Source organism: Antedon bifida, chromosome 8 (assembly GCF_963402885.1).
Source record: "Antedon bifida chromosome 8, ecAntBifi1.1, whole genome shotgun sequence".
Lineage (NCBI taxonomy): Eukaryota > Metazoa > Echinodermata > Crinoidea > Comatulida > Antedonidae > Antedon > Antedon bifida.
In genome coordinates this window covers 23,255,584-23,274,307 of record NC_136233.1, presented here as the reverse complement: position 1 = coordinate 23,274,307, position 18,724 = coordinate 23,255,584, and the positions used below count along the sequence as shown (strand labels likewise).

The window sequence follows — 18,724 nt, the reverse complement described above, 5'->3', positions numbered from 1 at the left end:
ATTGAAATATAATGACTATAACAGCATTAAGAAGGAAAATAAACTAGAAATCAATTCTTTTAACACGCGTGTAATTGTATTATTGTTATATAGCGTTCTTTAATTTAATTCGCCTCGAGATGTACGTTGGTTGCTTGCTGCCATATTTATACAAAGAATTCAAAGTTCAAATTCATTTTGAAACGGAATATTTAGATTCTTGGGAATTGGAATAGGGCTTTAAAGTATATGGGTGCGATTTTTATTTTGTTAATGATTTTTGTTGAAAGAAACAAATTTAAGAAATACCCCAGTTTAAGTTTGCACTGTTTTGATCTACAATACAATTTAATAATATTCACGTGTTTTATGATTTTATTTTTAATAAATGATACTATTAAAAAGATTAATTGTATCATCTAGATTTAGACAGTGCACTACAATTATGAAGGAAGTAAAACTAATATATCACAAGTATGAATGGCAATCCAGAATCATAACAACGACAGGAACAATCAATACTTCAGTATACAATACAGTAGAGTGTGGTAGAGTGCAAGACAATAATAGTGAAATAGTCACTACCTAATAAAGCGGAAAAGATTTCCATATTTTACAGATTTGTAATGGAGGCGAAAAGTAAAAATGCGATGATTGTAAGTACAAATATTTAAAATATTTTTTCACACAATGACGCAATCGTAAATCGTTAATAGCTATTTTGGTAATTTATTTTCAGATACAAGTGGAAAGTTTGACAATGTAACAATGATGTGCACTCCTACATTTGTTACAGGAGATTCGTTGCTTCAACTGGTTTTGTCAAAAGTTAATGGCAGTGGTCAACAAGAAGCTAGCTAGCTAGGCCTTCTTGCAGTACAGAAGTACAGAGCAAAGATCGTTGAAAAAAATATGCCCTGCTCTTTTAATCATGCACAGAAGAGGGCGGTGTTTAGCCTTACTACAAATAATGTACTCGTAAAGTTGCATTTCCTTCTTGTAACTAGATTGCTGTAAAGATGAAGAGTGTTTCCTTCTTGTTATTGTTTCTTATATATTTACGACGTAAGTACAATTCACTAAACTAAACCTATACTATTAAGTATTCTCTAAGAGTTAATCAACTTCTTTGATGATTTGAACAGTTATTAACTAAATACATTTTGTTTGTAAAGTAAATATATCTCTGTTTACGGTAGGTTTATGGCACGCCAGGACGGACATACATATTTATGTCCGTCTTAGCGTGTCATATAGGTTCAAACGCTAGATATAGGTTAGCTGAATACTGCATGAGGCCTGTAACATCATGACATACTCATGTTGCTTTACTGTCGCTGTGCTACTAATTGTGCAAATAGTTATATATACATATATATATATAAACATTTTCAGTATTTTTTGTTTGTATTGTTTGTATTTCCTATAATTTTGTTTCCAGAAATGACAAAAAAACCTTTCTTGACATCAACACAATGTTTAATAAATGGTAGTAGACATACAGCACATGTTTTTAGCAAGCTGTCTTTAAAATGAGTAAAAGCTTTATCTTTTATAACACCAAATCAACGTAGGCCTACCCTAAACTAAAAAAACATGCAATAAAAGTGCACAATATGCAGTATTTATAATAACTACTGTACAGTTATTGTTTAGTTTTAGGTACACATGCACAAACAACGTCTGTGACAGTGGATGGTGATACAGTTATAGTTGGTGAGGATGCGACGATGACGTGTAGGTATACACTTGAAGCAGGAGATTTCTTGTATCGACTTATTTGGTTCAGAGCTGATGCTGATACTCCAGTATTAAGAAACCCTATCGTATCTAGTGATACAGGAGAAACAAGCAATGGTCGTTACAGCTTATATAATGACAAGGATCTTATGATAAGTGCTGTTGAAGTAAATGATGCAGGAAATTATCTGTGTAGAATCATCACACAAACTGGCTAAGTTGCTGACGACTATGATGAACTTATAGTTCAATGTGAGTTTGTCATTCCTTTGTTGTTTTTTTCTAGTAAAAGCTAAATACATAAATTATGTTGGACAATCTTCAAATTACAATAAACAATTATAATTAAAAATTATCAAAATGAAAATAAAGCTGTGTTTATGATATTACATTTAATAGTTAAATTTTCTTTTTACTGCAGATCTTGACACACCCGTTGTGACTCCAGCCAAATTATCTGCCAACATGAATGGAATAGCAACGTTCATAACTGAACCTGTTGGATTCCCAACACCAATTACCATCACATGGATCAAAGATGACGTCGAACTTGATGTTTCTAACATGCAAAAGTATCCAACTTCTAATGCAACATTAACGATTAAGAATGTAAATGAAATAGATGCAGGAGTTTATAAGTGTAGAGTAGAGAATTCTGCTTACATGGGAGAAGAAGGAAAACTTAGTAATACTGTTGAACTCATCACAGTAGCAGGTTGGTACGGTTGGAATAAAATAGATTTAATTGATACAATGAATACATACTATATAAACAGACATTTCGTTCTTTCGGATCGTGTTTTCTCTACCACAAATAATTTGTCTTTGTTCCTACATGATATGGATAGCACTGGTGAGCTAACACAACAAAAACGGAACGCTTTAGTTGTTTTTTGTTGTTGTTATTATTATGCAGGTGTTTTATGATATGAACGCATGATAAGTTTCGATAATAATGCTTTTTTAATTTTTTAGAATTGACGACTACTTCTATATCCAGTAAGCCAACTATAAGTACTTTGCATTGTGTTATAATAATTGTAAATTTCCGGGTTTGAACGAAATAAAATGGGAAGAAACCACAAAAAAAAAAAATAAATAAAAAAAAAAAAAATCCGGGTTTGGTTCCCAAAGCATGCATGAAAATGTCGATGTGAGTATCGATGTGTCTTAAATGCAACAGCGACAATTAGTCAAAATCATTTGCGAGAAGACAAAAAAGAGAAAGAACAAAATATATACAAAGGTTCCTTGGATGTGTGCTTACGCTCTGCATATGTATCACTTACACTTTATTATATTATAAAAGGGTTAACTTCAGTAATAATATTTCAGTTGTAAGTACACCAGTTCCAAAGAGTGAGGGCGTGTGCAATTCAACTGGTCTTGTTGTTGGAATGACGTTTGTTGGTGTGCTCATTGGATTCATTATCTGTTTGCTTGTGGGTTTTATTATCAGCAAAATAAGGAAGTCAAATTCACAGGTAAAGTATAATTCAGAAAATAAAACCAAAAGCAAAAGTGTAGACTTAAAATGACCAAAGGTTTAATGAAATACCGTACACTTAAGTAATGGAAACTATTTTAACATTAAATATGATGTTTTATTTTGAAGGTACCTACATCGAAAAACACCAACCAATCAGAGGTAAGGATGCCATACTTCAACTTTAAGTATTCACTTTACTCATTATCATCATCCTCATCATCATTATTATTACTATTTTCACCAATATATCAATAAAGGTTTACACGATTTTCATTCTTCTTTTTCCATGCACTAAACTTCTTAATTTTTTTTAGCAGCAGGGGTATATGACTTATACTGGAGAGACAGATAGAGAAACAAACCTCACATACCAAGATTTACAGAAGAAAGACGATAATCAGGCTGTATATGTAAATGTTAAAGCAAAAAAGGACAACCAATGATATACTTGTTTAAAATATAAAAATAAAAGAAATACATTATTATTATTATTCTTATTATTAATGAAATATCATTGGTTTGAAACTACAATCACATACCTCTTGTTAATTTTATTATAAAAAATAAAGAGAAATCATAACCTTGATAAAGTGTTTTCTTTTTCTTGTTTTAACTCTTCAACGCGTACAAATTTAATAACAAAGAATTATGTGAATGCTGCAATTTGTATCATCATTAACAACAAAAAACCTATATGTACCTATAGTGACATAATCTACCAATGGTATATAGCAACATGTAATATGTAAAGATGAAAACCATAGGCATACTTGAAAAATTTAAAAACAGATATGTAACTAACAACGATACATTTATTAAAAAATTGTATTTCTTGTTTTGATTTGTTTTAATTAAAACGTGCATGTATTAGACCAACTTTGATTCGTTACTGAATATAAAGTTTGAATGATTATTACATTGACATATAACGACTATTCTAGCATTAAGAAGGAAAATAAACTAGAAATCAATTCTTTTAACACGCGTGTAATTGTATTATTGTTATAGAGTTCTTTAATTTAATTCGCCTCGAGATGTACGCTGGTTGCTTGCTGCCATATTTATACAAAGAATTGAGTAAGTTCAAATTAATTTTGAAACGGAATATTTAGATTCCTGGGAATTGGAACAGGGCTTTAAAGTATATGGGTGCGATTTTTATTTTGTTAATGATTTTTGTTGAAAGAAACAAATTTAAGAAATACCCCAGTTTGAGTTTGCACTGTTTTGATCTACAATACAATTTAATAATATTCACGTGTTTTATGATTTTATTTTAAATAAATGATACTATTAAAAAGATTAATTGTATCATCTAGATTTAGACAGTGCACTACAATTATGAAGGAAGTAAAACTAATATATCACAAGTATGAATGGCAATCCAGAATCATAACAACGACAGGAACAATCAATACTTCAGTATACAATACAGTAGAGTGTGGTAGAGTGCGAGACAATAATAGTGAAATAGTCACCACCTAATAAAGCGGAAAAGATTTCCATATTTTACAGATTTGTAATGGAGGCGAAAAGTAAAATTGCGATGATTGTAAGTACAAATATTTAAAATATTTTTTCCCACAATGACGCAATCGTAAATCGTTAATAGCTATTTTGTTTAATTTATTTTCAGATACAAGTGGAAAGTTTGACAATGTAACAATGATGTGCAGTCCTACATTTTTTACTGGTTGTCAAAAGTTGATGGCAGTGGTCACTTCAACCACGTTTTATTATTTATTGGCCAACATTCGGTATGTTTATTTATATTCTGACATAATGGCGGGAAATATTAATAGGCTAGTCAATCTAGCAAAAAAAACAGCTCAAAGTGAAACAAATTGCAAACAGAGATTTTTTTTTTTTAAATGGTCATATATGATGGGGAGATGAAAATTTGAGCATCACACCTCTGTCACTCATCCCGAAGGTATGCAAATTAGCTTAAATATGCAAATTAGGGTGAAATTACAGGGTAACCATATCTCAAAAACTACTAGTCCGAGAGAGTTGATTTTTTCACTGATTTATTCAAAATGTATATATTTATATTTACTCTAATGCAACATTTTACGATAAAATGACCGGAAGTACAACATTTGACCTTCGACCCCATTTCTCAATGTTTGCATATACAATGTGACTAAAATGTCTGTAGAGACTTTATTTTGCCCTCAAATGACCCAGACATAGGTTCCTAATAGCCAGCATAGGACCACTTTGTAATTCCCAAAATTACACCTTGGTCACACACCTCGAAAGTATGCAAATTAGTAGTACAATTTAAATAAAATATGCAAATAAGGGAAAAAAATTACAGTTGTCCTATATCTCGAAAACCACTAATGCTAGAGAGTTGATTTTTTCACAGCCGTATTCAGAATGTACATATTTCTATTTGCTCCAATGAAACATTTTACAAAAAATTGACCGGAAGTATGACATTTGACCCTCGACCCCATTTCTCAATATTGCATATATAATGAAACTAAAATGTCTGTAGAGACTTTGTTTTGCCCTCAAATGACTCAGATACAGGTTTATGATAGCCAACATAGAACTGTTTAGTAAATCTCAAAATCACACCTGTATCACTCACCTCCAAAGTATGCAAATTATTAGTACAAGTTACATAAAATATGCAAATTAGGGGGTGAAATTACAGGTTCCTATATATCGAAAACTACTAAGGCTAGAGAGTTGATTTTTTCAATAACTTGTTCAAAATGTACATATTTATATTCGCTCTAATAAAACATTTTACGAAAAAATGACCGGAAATACAACAATTGACCCTCGACCCCATTTATCAATGTTTGCATACATAATGCGACTAAAATGTCTATAGAGACTTTGTTTTGGACTCAAATAACTCTGATACATGTTTCCTATAGTCAGCATAGGACCGCTTTGTAATTCCCAAAATCACGCCTTCGTCATGCACCTCAAAGTTATGCTAATTAGTAGTACAAATTACATGAAATATGCAAATAAGGGGGTGAATAAATAAATAAATTACAGTCTTCCCATATCTCAGCGACGAAGGCGTATCTCTTTACTTCGGTTTGGTTTTTTTTTGGCATGGTTGGAATTCCCTTTTTTCGTATTAGTTTATGTACAGCGCTTAGAGGTTTCACAACATTAGGCGCTATATAAATCCAGGATATTAATATTATAATTATTATTATTATTTCTCAATATTTGCATATAATGCAACTAAAATGTATGTACAGACTTTGTTTTGGCCTCAAATGACTCGGATACAGGTTTTATATAGCCAGTATAAGTCAAGCACCCCGAAAGTATGCAAATTAGTAGTACAAGCTATATGAAATTACAGTGAATTGCCTTATGTATGTCGAAAACGCTAATGACCGATAGAGATATGGCAACTTTCTTGTACTATTAATTTGCATACTTTCAAGCGAAGTAACAGAGGTGTGATGTTGAGAATTACTAAACAGTTCTATGCTGGCTATAGAAAACCTGTATCTGGGTCATTTGAGGCCAAAACAAAGTCTGTACAGACATTTTAGTTGCATTATATGAAAATATTGAGAAATAGATTTGAGGGTCAAATGTCATAATTCCGACAATTTTTGCGTAAAATGTTTCATTAGAGCGAATATAAATATGTACATTCTGAATCAACTCTGAATTCAAATCAACTCTCTAGCATTAATGGTTTTCGAGATATGGGAAGACTGTAATTTCACCCCTAATTTGCATATTTCATGTAACTTGTACTAATAATTTGCATACTTTCAAGGTGTGTGACAAAATTGTGATTTTGGGAATTACAAAGCGGTCCTATGCTGACGATAGGAAAACTGTATCCGAGTCATTTGAGTCCAAAAAAATTATCTACAGACATTTTAGTCGCATTATATATACAAACATTGATAAATAGGGTCAAGGGTCAATTGTTGTATTTCCGGTCATTTTTTCGTAAAATGTTTTATTAGAGCGAATATAAATATGTACATTTTGAACAAGTTATTGAAAAAATCAACTCTCTAGCCTTAGTAGTTTTCGATATATAGGAACCTGTAATTTCACCCCCTAATTTGCATATTTTATGTAACTTGTACTAATAATTTGCATACTTTGGAGGTGAGTGATACAGGTGTGATTTTGAGATTTACTAAACAGTTCTATGTTGGCTATTATAAACCTGTATCTGAGTCATTTGAGGGCAAAACAAAGTCTCTACAGACATTTTAGTTTCATTATATATGCAATATTGAGTAATGGGGTCGAGGGTCAAATGTCATACTTCCGGTCAATTTTTTGTAAAATGTTTCATTGGAGCAAATATAAATATACATATTTTAAATATTTTAGTGAAAAAATCAACACTCTAGCATTAGCGGTTTTCGAGATATGGCAACGCTGTAATTTCACTCCCTAATTTGCATATTTAATATTACTTGTACTACTAATTTGCATACTTTCGAGGTGCGTGACGAGGATGTGATTTTGGGAATTATAATACAGTTCTATGGTGGGTATTGAAAAACAATATCCAAGTCATTGAGTCCAAAAAAAAGTCTCTACAGACATTTTAATCACATATTTATGTAAATATTGAGAAATGGGGTCAAGGGTCAAAATCTGGTACTTCCGGTCATTTTTTTGTAAAATGTATCATTAGAGCAAATATAAATATATATATTCTGAACCAGACTGTGCAAAAACGAACTCTCTAGGATTAGTAGTTTTGAAGATATGGTAACCCTGTAATTTCACCCTAATTTGCATATTTAAGCTAATTTGCATACCTTCGGGATGAGTGTCAGAGGTGTGATGCTCAAAAAATAATCACCTTATCATATGTAACCATTTAAAAAAAAAAAATCTCTGTTTGCAATTTGTTTCACTCAAAATGCTAGATTGACTAGCCTATAATACATCCTGATTATTTTGTTTTAAGGTTCTGGTGGGGTTTCTGGACTGCAGCACAGTTCATGAATGTATTTTAATAAATACTCGCCACAATGATCGCTTGTGCTTCAGACATCAAGCATCAAGGACACAGGCTTTTTTTCATTCTATAGCAATCAGGTTACCCCGTGTCTGGGACCAGCTTCCCAGACCGTTGACAGATGCTGCAGTCCTAGAAAGCCCATCAGCCTTCATTAGAAAAGTTCATATTCATTTTGATTCGCTGTAACTGTTTTTTGTCTTTGTGTCTTTTATGTGTAAACTGACTTTGGGGTTGGGTCAACCGGCTCAGCTACAGTGATTAAGTTCACTTAGGTTGACCCTGGTCTCCCCAATTTCAGTTTTTTGTTTGTTTTGTATATACTTAAATAGACCAAATAAATAATGAAATGAAATGAAATCACTAACAATCTTGCGAGTATTGAATGATAACACTAGGAGATCTATTTTCTTGGTCCTTATCCTTAGTTTTATCCAGCGCCGGTTTTTTTACCCCAGCAATTAAACGTTTCCAATAAGGTAATGGTTTTGTGTTATGTTTTCATTAAATAAACTGATTTTTTTATGTGGGTATAGTGGCTAGTTCCTTGTTGTCACACGGCCGCAATTACGGCTCTTTCGGACATGTAATTGCTGGTAACCAACGGTGAATAACGGTAAATAGCCACAACTGTACACATATAAATGTAAAAAGTAAAATTTAATAATAATCTTCGACAACCAATTCTTTCTTTTATAATTCAAACCCCCAAAAAAAAAACCCACAAAAAAACCCAACCAATTCTCAAACAATGATACCGTGTTCCTATTCCCCACAAACTTTATGCAATTCCCCAAATTTCCCAATCCTCCCAAACCAAATATCAACAATCTTCTTATTTTTAAATAAATCCCCGAAACCCCCCTTTCAAATACAATAATATCACAAGATGAATAATTAAACAATACTAAATGTCCACAATATCGTTCCTTCTTGCCTTCTCTCCTACGCTGACACAAAACAAATTAGAAAGATAACAGTTAAAACGATTCTGCAAATAAACAACTCCCACGCCTCTGCTCCCGTTCTGCTTGTATTATCAATTATAATTCTTCCTATTTTCTGACATATAAATAAATCAAATATAAAGTTAAAATGTTTCTTGATGTCGTTCTGCCCTGCAATCCGCTCCCCGACCAATTATTTCTTTCTCCTTTCCACGTAAAATAATATCAGTATCAATCCAGTTACTCTTCAATATTTCCAAACAATTCTTTACATGCAACAACGTCTGCTGTTTCCAAAAGTTATTTCTTCCGTCAATTTACCTTCACAATTTAAATTAATCCTCAGTAATCTCAACAATTAACAGTTCTACATTTAAGTACAGCCTTATAGTATTACTTCCAACTCACAATTTATTAACTTCATGTATATCACTTTATTTCCTTTCTGCTTCAGCTCTATATCACCATAATTCAATTACTTCTTCTCCTGTACGTCTTAGTTTCTCATATCAATATTCACCTATCCCTTTCTGGCTTAACATAACATAGCCCTCCTTCTCTGTCTCCTCTCAATTTCCATCTACCTCAAAATTCCCTCAATTATCCACATATCACCACCTTATCCTTCTCCACCAATCAGCAACTCACACACTAACTTAACCCTTATACCTCTCCTCCAATCAGCAAACACCACACAATCCTTCTCTGCAACACAACAACTCTGCTCCACTGGCTTCACACAATAGCTTCCTAAACAAAAGAAAGGTTCAAATAGTGAAAACAAAAGGAAAAGTAAGAATGACTTGCAAAATATATACACAACTTTATGTCACTTGTGACACTTGTATTTTATCATATCCATATGTTTCAAATTGACATATTGCAATGGATTAAAATATAAGACCAAGGTGAGGCTTAATTATTTACCCGCCGAGTAAATTGGCTTTATTTATTAATCGCTAACTTTAGTGAGTAGGTACAGTATCTGGTCTGATGTGAACACACACTAAAGAATGTTATTGTAGCTTTTATTGTTCGATAACACTAATAAAAATAACATACAGTGGATGTATTCTGATATTTACAATCACATGGGTTATCCGCAACTAAGTTGCGGATAACCAAAAAATATTGATCTCATACAATAACAAGGAGTTATCCGCTTGGTATACCAAGCGGATAACTAAAAAGGAAGGAAGGATCCAAGAATAATACAGAAAAAAACTATTGATCCCATACAATAACAAGGAGTTATCCGCTTGGATAACATACAGTGGATGTATTCTGTCTTACAAACCATATTAGGATTGAACTTGTGACTTGTCTGTGCAGTTGAGCGCGTTCTAACAAACACATTGTATATGGATCTACTTTAACAATAAGCCTAACTAGTTACTATATTGAAAGGGATAGGTGTAAGAAATTGACGGATGACAACTAGGCATCCTGTTAGGAAATGTTTCCAGAAAATAAAGATATCTGTTTGGTTAGCATCCTCCTTCAAGGTAAGTACACAGTGACCAACTACTACGACAGCACAACACCCTTAGTTAGCTGTAGCCACTATTCTTTGCTAGATTAATAAATCTTACGACTGTTGGATAACACACTTGGTTAGTTTTAGCCACTCGATGCTAGAATGGGCAGGACTACTAACTAGGGTTAGATTTTTTATGAAAGGTCCATAGTCGACGATTTCACTATTTTTTTTCAAAATCTTCAAATAGCTGCCTGTTATTCGGCGACACGAATTATTGTAATAATGTTAAATATAACTTTCTTCTCGTTTTCGCTATAAAATTTATCTTTTAGAATTGTCTTTTTTGCTCTCCTAAGTTTCCTGCATATTATACAAGCTTTCTTCTCTGTAGAAGATGAACGGTTTTATATAGAGGATGCATTTTTAAATAATAATAATACTGATTTGTGTATGTATTTGATTTAGTTTTATTCTGCATTTGTTATGGAGTGTCTGTAAATATCAACAACTTAGATGATGTACATGAAGGCTCTGACACAAGAATGACATGTGCATATACAAGAAATAGTAGTACTAGTTCAAGTGACCCTACTGTGACATGGAATAAAATCACAAATGGAGTAGCAGATAAAATATCAGCAACTCAGAGTGGATCCACAATCATAGAACCTTCATACCAAGATAGATTTGGCGTTGATAGAGATGATGATAGAATTCTTATGATTACTAACACTTTGCGAATTGACAGCGGCACATATCAATGTGAAGTTGTTATATTTGATGACCCACCTGCTGATGATGATACTGTGACATTAAATGTGATAGGTACGTATACGGTTAAATTTAAATATTTGTATACAGATACAGACGGTATAAAGCTCGATTCCTCTTCTGTTATTACGTCGATGATTTTGTAACGTTGCTTGTGCTATGTAAGTTATATTTACGGGTATAACTTATTATAGTATTATATTATTATATTATTAAATTTGTTTGTTGTAATGTGTTTATTTTTCTTCACATTATAGCCATTGGAGTTTTAGAATATTTCAGTTCCCTAGCACTGTATTTATTTTTTGAAAAATAATATTGTTTAAGCCTATATTTACTTGACCGGTACCCAATATATTCCTTGTTTTATTTCAGTGCCGAATGACTGTATCAATCACGCTTGTTTTAATGGAGGTGTTTGTACCCCGTCTTCTAGTTCTACGGGATACACATGTTCCTGTCCACCGTGTTTCTTTGGACAATTGTGTGAAACTCGTGAGTTTTCACTACCGGGAAAGTACTGTAGATAACAAGCTGAATTATACATAGAGCCTTTTCAATAATAAAGAAAGTATATAAAACTAGATTGGTTAAGTCGTCGCTTGAGTCATACGTTAGAATACAAATTATAATGTTTTACTGGAACATTATGTGAAACTACAAATTTACAGTATAAAATCATTTTTGTAACTAGAATACATTTACTATTATTAGTGTCAAATGCTTGCTCCAACAACCCGTGTCAGAATGGAGGTGTATGTAACGCTGTTGGTAGTTCCTGTACTTTATTCTCATGTACTTTACAGTATAAAATCATTGTTTTAACTCGAATAAATGTATTTATTATCATCAGCGTCAAATGGTTGCTCCAACAACCTTTGTCAGAATGGAGCTGCTTGTAACACTGTTTCTGGTTCCTGTACAGCATACACGTGTACCTGTCCATCATGTTTTACTGGAACATTCTGTGAAACTGGTAAGGTCTATGTTTTTTCTGCTTTTCTTTATCAGAATTCAAATATGTATTTTACAGTCTATACTTTTCTGAAAACTGTAATTTTCTCTTTTGTATAATATTCACTATCAGCGTCTGATGCTTGCGACACAAGTTCTATGTTTGTCTGCTTGTCAGCCCGTGCCGACTGAATCTGCTCTATAATTTTCCAGTATAAAAGTATTTTTGTAACTAGAATGCATTCATTTTTTATTATCAGGGATAAATGCTTGCTCTGGCAACCTTTGTCAGAATGGAGCTGAATGTGTCACGGTTGTTGGTTCTTGTACAGCATACACATGTACCTGTCCATCATGCTTTACTAGATCTTTTTCAAATATAATTCATGTATTTTACATTTTTGTCAGAATAGAGCTGCGTGTGTCCAGGTTACTGGTTCCTGTGCATCATACACATGTACATGTAAGCACTATGTGTATCTGCTTGTCTTCTTCACAGTTGTAATTCAATTTATTTATTATTATCAGGGTCAAATGGTTGCTCCAACCACCTTTGTCAGAATGGAGCTGCATGTAACACTGTTTCTGGTTTCTGTTCAGCATACACGTGTACCTGTTCATCATGTTTTACTGGAACATTCTGTGAAACCGGTAAGTTATGTTTGTCTGCTTGCTTTTATTACAGTTCAAATACAAATTTAATCATGTACATTGCAGTATAAAATCATTTTTTTAACTCGAATAAATGTATTTATTATCATCAGCGTCAAATGGTTGCTCCAACAACGCATGTCAGAATGGAGGTGTATGTACCATTGTTGCTGGTTCCTGTACAGCATACACGTGTACCTGTCCATCATGTTTTACTGGAACATTCTGTGAAACTGGTAAGTTCTATGTTTTTTCTGCTTGTCTTTATCAGAATTCAAATATGTATTTTACAGTCTATAATTTTCTGAAAACTGTAATTTTCTCTTTTGTATAATATTCAATATCAGCGTCTGATGCTTGCGACGCAAGTTCTATGTTTGTCTGCTTGTCAGCCCGTGCCGACTGAATCTGCTCTATAATTTTCCAGTATAAAAGCATTATGTACCACTGTTGCTGGTTCCTGTACAGCATACATATGTTTCTGTCCATCATGCTTTACTAGATTTTTTTCAAATATAATTCATGTATTTTACATTTTTGTCAGAATAGAGCTGCGTGTGTCCAGGTTACTGGTTCCTGTACATCATACACATGTATATGTAAGCACTATGTGTATCTGCTTGTCTTCTTCACAGTTGTAACTCAATTTATTTATTATTATCAGGGTCAAATGGTTGCTCCAACCACCTTTGTCAGAATGGAGCTGCATGTAACACTGTTTCTGGTTTCTGTACAGCATACACGTGTACCTGTCCATCATGTTTTACTGGAATATTCTGTGAAACCGGTAAGTTATGTTTGTCTGCTTGCTTTTATTACAGTTCAAATACAAATTTAATCATGTACATTGCAGTATAAAATCATTTTTTTAACTCGAATAAATGTATTTATTATCATCAGCGTCAAATGGTTGCTCCAACAACGCATGTCAGAATGGAGGTGTATGTACCATTGTTGCTGGTTCCTGTACAGCATACACGTGTACCTGTCCATCATGTTTTACTGGAACATTCTGTGAAACTGGTAAGTTCTATGTTTTTTCTGCTTGTCTTTATCAGAATTCAAATATGTATTTTACAGTCTATAATTTTCTGAAAACTGTAATTTTCTCTTTTGTATAATATTCAATATCAGCGTCTGATGCTTGCGACGCAAGTTCTATGTTTGTCTGCTTGTCAGCCCGTGCCGACTGAATCTGCTCTATAATTTTCCAGTATAAAAGCATTATGTACCACTGTTGCTGGTTCCTGTACAGCATACATATGTTTCTGTCCATCATGCTTTACTAGATCTTTTTCAAATATAATTCATGTATTTTACATTTTTGTCAGAATAGAGCTGCGTGTGTCCAGGTTACTGGTTCCTGTACATCATACACATGTATATGTAAGCACTATGTGTATCTGCTTGTCTTCTTCACAGTTGTAACTCAATTTATTTATTATTATCAGGGTCAAATGGTTGCTCCAACCACCTTTGTCAGAATGGAGCTGCATGTAGCACTGTTTCTGGTTCCTGTACAGCATACACGTGTACCTGTCCATCATGTTTTACTGGAACATTCTGTGAAACCGGTAAGTTATGTTTGTCTGCTTGCTTTTATTACAGTTCAAATACAAATTTAATCATGTACATTGCAGTATAAAATCATTTTTTTAACTTGAATAAATGTATTTAACAGCGTTAAATGCTTGCTCCAACAACGCATGTCAGAATGGAGGTACATGTAACGCCGTTGCTGGTTCCTGTTCAGCATACACGTGTACCTGTTCATCATGTTTTACTGGAACATTCTGTGAAACCGGTAAGTTATGTTTGTCTGCTTGCTTTTATTACAGTTCAAATACAAATTTAATCATGTACATTGCAGTATAAAATCATTTTTTTAACTCGAATAAATGTATTTATTATCATCAGCGTCAAATGGTTGCTCCAACAACGCATGTCAGAATGGAGGTGTATGTACCATTGTTGCTGGTTCCTGTACAGCATACACGTGTACCTGTCCATCATGTTTTACTGGAACATTCTGTGAAACTGGTAAGTTCTATGTTTTTTCTGCTTGTCTTTATCAGAATTCAAATATGTATTTTACAGTCTATAATTTTCTGAAAACTGTAATTTTCTCTTTTGTATAATATTCAATATCAGCGTCTGATGCTTGCGACGCAAGTTCTATGTTTGTCTGCTTGTCAGCCCGTGCCGACTGAATCTGCTCTATAATTTTCCAGTATAAAAGCATTATGTACCACTGTTGCTGGTTCCTGTACAGCATACATATGTTTCTGTCCATCATGCTTTACTAGATCTTTTTCAAATATAATTCATGTATTTTACATTTTTGTCAGAATAGAGCTGCGTGTGTCCAGGTTACTGGTTCCTGTGCATCATACACATGTACATGTAAGCACTATGTGTATCTGCTTGTCTTCTTCACAGTTGTAATTCAATTTATTTATTATTATCAGGGTCAAATGGTTGCTCCAACCACCTTTGTCAGAATGGAGCTGCATGTAACACTGTTTCTGGTTTCTGTTCAGCATACACGTGTACCTGTTCATCATGTTTTACTGGATCATTCTGTGAGACTCGTAAGTTATGTTTGTCTGCTTGCTTTTATTACAGTTCAAATACAAATTTAATCATGTACATTGCAGTATAAAATCATTTTTTTAACTCGAATAAATGTATTTATTATCATCAGCGTCAAATGGTTGCTCCAACAACGCATGTCAGAATGGAGGTGTATGTACCATTGTTGCTGGTTCCTGTTCAGCATACACGTGTACCTGTCCATCATGTTTTACTGGAACATTCTGTGAAACTGGTAAGTTCTATGTTTTTTCTGCTTGTCTTTATCAGAATTCAAATATGTATTTTACAGTCTATAATTTTCTGAAAACTGTAATTTTCTCTTTTGTATAATATTCAATATCAGCGTCTGATGCTTGCGACGCAAGTTCTATGTTTGTCTGCTTGTCAGCCCGTGCCGACTGAATCTGCTCTATAATTTTCCAGTATAAAAGCATTATGTACCACTGTTGCTGGTTCCTGTACAGCATACATATGTTTCTGTCCATCATGCTTTACTAGATCTTTTTCAAATATAATTCATGTATTTTACATTTTTGTCAGAATAGAGCTGCGTGTGTCCAGGTTACTGGTTCCTGTACATCATACACATGTATATGTAAGCACTATGTGTATCTGCTTGTCTTCTTCACAGTTGTAACTCAATTTATTTATTATTATCAGGGTCAAATGGTTGCTCCAACCACCTTTGTCAGAATGGAGCTGCATGTAGCACTGTTTCTGGTTCCTGTACAGCATACACGTGTACCTGTCCATCATGTTTTACTGGAACATTCTGTGAAACCGGTAAGTTATGTTTGTCTGCTTGCTTTTATCACAGTTCAAATACAAATTTAATCATGTACATTGCAGTATAAAATCATTTTTTTAACTTGAATAAATGTATTTAACAGCGTTAAATGCTTGCTCCAACAACGCATGTCAGAATGGAGGTACATGTAACGCCGTTGCTGGTTCCTGTTCAGCATACACGTGTACCTGTTCATCATGTTTTACTGGAACATTCTGTGAAACCGGTAAGTTATGTTTGTCTGCTTGCTTTTATTACAGTTCAAATACAAATTTAATCATGTACATTGCAGTATAAAATCATTTTTTTAACTCGAATAAATGTATTTATTATCATCAGCGTCAAATGGTTGCTCCAACAACGCATGTCAGAATGGAGGTGTATGTACCATTGTTGCTGGTTCCTGTACAGCATACACGTGTACCTGTCCATCATGTTTTACTGGAACATTCTGTGAAACTGGTAAGTTCTATGTTTTTTCTGCTTGTCTTTATCAGAATTCAAATATGTATTTTACAGTCTATAATTTTCTGAAAACTGTAATTTTCTCTTTTGTATAATATTCAATATCAGCGTCTGATGCTTGCGACGCAAGTTCTATGTTTGTCTGCTTGTCAGCCCGTGCCGACTGAATCTGCTCTATAATTTTCCAGTATAAAAGCATTATGTACCACTGTTGCTGGTTCCTGTACAGCATACATATGTTTCTGTCCATCATGCTTTACTAGATCTTTTTCAAATATAATTCATGTATTTTACATTTTTGTCAGAATAGAGCTGCGTGTGTCCAGGTTACTGGTTCCTGTGCATCATACACATGTACATGTAAGCACTATGTGTATCTGCTTGTCTTCTTCACAGTTGTAATTCAATTTATTTATTATTATCAGGGTCAAATGGTTGCTCCAACCACCTTTGTCAGAATGGAGCTGCATGTAACACTGTTTCTGGTTTCTGTTCAGCATACACGTGTACCTGTCCATTATGTTTTACTGGAACATTCTGTGAAACCGGTAAGTTATGTTTGTCTGCTTGCTTTTATTACAGTTCAAATACAAATTTAATCATGTACATTGCAGTATAAAATCATTTTTTTAACTTGAATAAATGTATTTAACAGCGTTAAATGCTTGCTCCAACAACGCATGTCAGAATGGAGGTACATGTAACGCCGTTGCTGGTTCCTGTTCAGCATACACGTGTACCTGTTCATCATGTTTTACTGGAACATTCTGTGAAACCGGTAAGTTATGTTTGTCTGCTTGCTTTTATTACAGTTCAAATACAAATTTAATCATGTACATTGCAGTATAAAATCATTTTTTTAACTCGAATAAATGTATTTATTATCATCAGCGTCAAATGGTTGCTCCAACAACGCATGTCAGAATGGAGGTGTATGTACCATTGTTGCTGGTTCCTGTACAGCATACACGTGTACCTGTCCATCATGTTTTACTGGAACATTCTGTGAAACTGGTAAGTTCTATGTTTTTTCTGCTTGTCTTTATCAGAATTCAAATATGTATTTTACAGTCTATAATTTTCTGAAAACTGTAATTTTCTCTTTTGTATAATATTCAATATCAGCGTCTGATGCTTGCGACGCAAGTTCTATGTTTGTCTGCTTGTCAGCCCGTGCCGACTGAATCTGCTCTATAATTTTCCAGTATAAAAGCATTATGTACCACTGTTGCTGGTTCCTGTACAGCATACATATGTTTCTGTCCATCATGCTTTACTAGATCTTTTTCAAATATAATTCATGTATTTTACATTTTTGTCAGAATAGAGCTGCGTGTGTCCAGGTTACTGGTTCCTGTACATCATACACATGTATATGTAAGCACTATGTGTATCTGCTTGTCTTCTTCACAGTTGTAACTCAATTTATTTATTATTATCAGGGTCAAATGGTTGCTCCAACCACCTTTGTCAGAATGGAGCTGCATGTAACACTGTTTCTGGTTTCTGTTCAGCATACACGTGTACCTGTTCATCATGTTTTACTGGAATATTCTGTGAAACCGGTAAGTTATGTTTGTCTGCTTGCTTTTATTACAGTTCAAATACAAATTTAATCATGTACATTGCAGTATAAAATCATTTTTTAACTTGAATAAATGTATTTAACAGCGTTAAATGCTTGCTCCAACAACGCATGTCAGAATGGAGGTACATGTAACGCCGTTGCTGGTTCCTGTTCAGCATACACGTGTACCTGTCCATCATGTTTTACTGGAACATTCTGTGAAACCGGTAAGTTATGTTTGTCTGCTTGCTTTTATTACAGTTCAAATACAAATTTAATCATGTACATTGCAGTATAAAATCATTTTTTTAA

The 18,724-nt window shown here is 33.5% G+C and overlaps 2 protein-coding genes across 2 annotated transcripts; both read left to right on the top strand.

Moving 5' to 3' along the window:
- The first annotated feature begins 1,810 nt into the window (after window positions 1-1,810).
- On the top strand, window positions 1,811-4,156 carry LOC144850280 (uncharacterized). The gene is made up of 6 exons (XM_078707529.1): window positions 1,811-1,971; window positions 2,141-2,434; window positions 2,695-2,718; window positions 3,055-3,203; window positions 3,335-3,367; window positions 3,523-4,156. The coding sequence occupies exons 2-6, from the start codon at window positions 2,185-2,187 to the stop codon at window positions 3,649-3,651; spliced, it is 585 nt and encodes a 194-aa protein (XP_078563655.1). The 5' UTR covers window positions 1,811-1,971; window positions 2,141-2,184; the 3' UTR covers window positions 3,652-4,156.
- A 3,978-nt stretch (window positions 4,157-8,134) lies between these two features.
- On the top strand, window positions 8,135-18,710 carry LOC144851077 (uncharacterized). The gene is made up of 12 exons (XM_078708600.1): window positions 8,135-8,674; window positions 10,550-10,647; window positions 11,088-11,447; window positions 11,769-11,888; window positions 12,247-12,369; window positions 14,680-14,802; window positions 14,916-15,038; window positions 17,271-17,393; window positions 17,501-17,623; window positions 17,737-17,859; window positions 18,288-18,410; window positions 18,517-18,710. Exons 2-12 carry the CDS (start codon window positions 10,599-10,601, stop codon window positions 18,708-18,710), a joined length of 1,584 nt encoding a protein of 527 aa, XP_078564726.1. The 5' UTR covers window positions 8,135-8,674; window positions 10,550-10,598.
- The last annotated feature ends 14 nt before the right edge of the window (window positions 18,711-18,724 follow it).

Excerpts from the sequence above, each read along its gene's own strand:
- LOC144851077 (XM_078708600.1), top strand. The coding sequence starts at position 10,599 with ATGTTTCCAGAAAATAAAGATATCTGTTTGGTTAGCATCCTCCTTCAA. Across the intron at positions 11,448-11,768 it reads TGTGACATTAAATGTGATAG|TGCCGAATGACTGTATCAAT; the intron begins GTACGTATACGG and ends GTTTTATTTCAG. Across the intron at positions 11,889-12,246 it reads TGGACAATTGTGTGAAACTC|CGTCAAATGGTTGCTCCAAC; the intron begins GTGAGTTTTCAC and ends TATTATCATCAG.
- LOC144850280 (XM_078707529.1), top strand. The coding sequence starts at position 2,185 with ATGAATGGAATAGCAACGTTCATAACTGAACCTGTTGGATTCCCAACA. Across the intron at positions 3,204-3,334 it reads TAAGGAAGTCAAATTCACAG|GTACCTACATCGAAAAACAC; the intron begins GTAAAGTATAAT and ends TTTATTTTGAAG. Across the intron at positions 3,368-3,522 it reads AAAACACCAACCAATCAGAG|CAGCAGGGGTATATGACTTA; the intron begins GTAAGGATGCCA and ends AATTTTTTTTAG.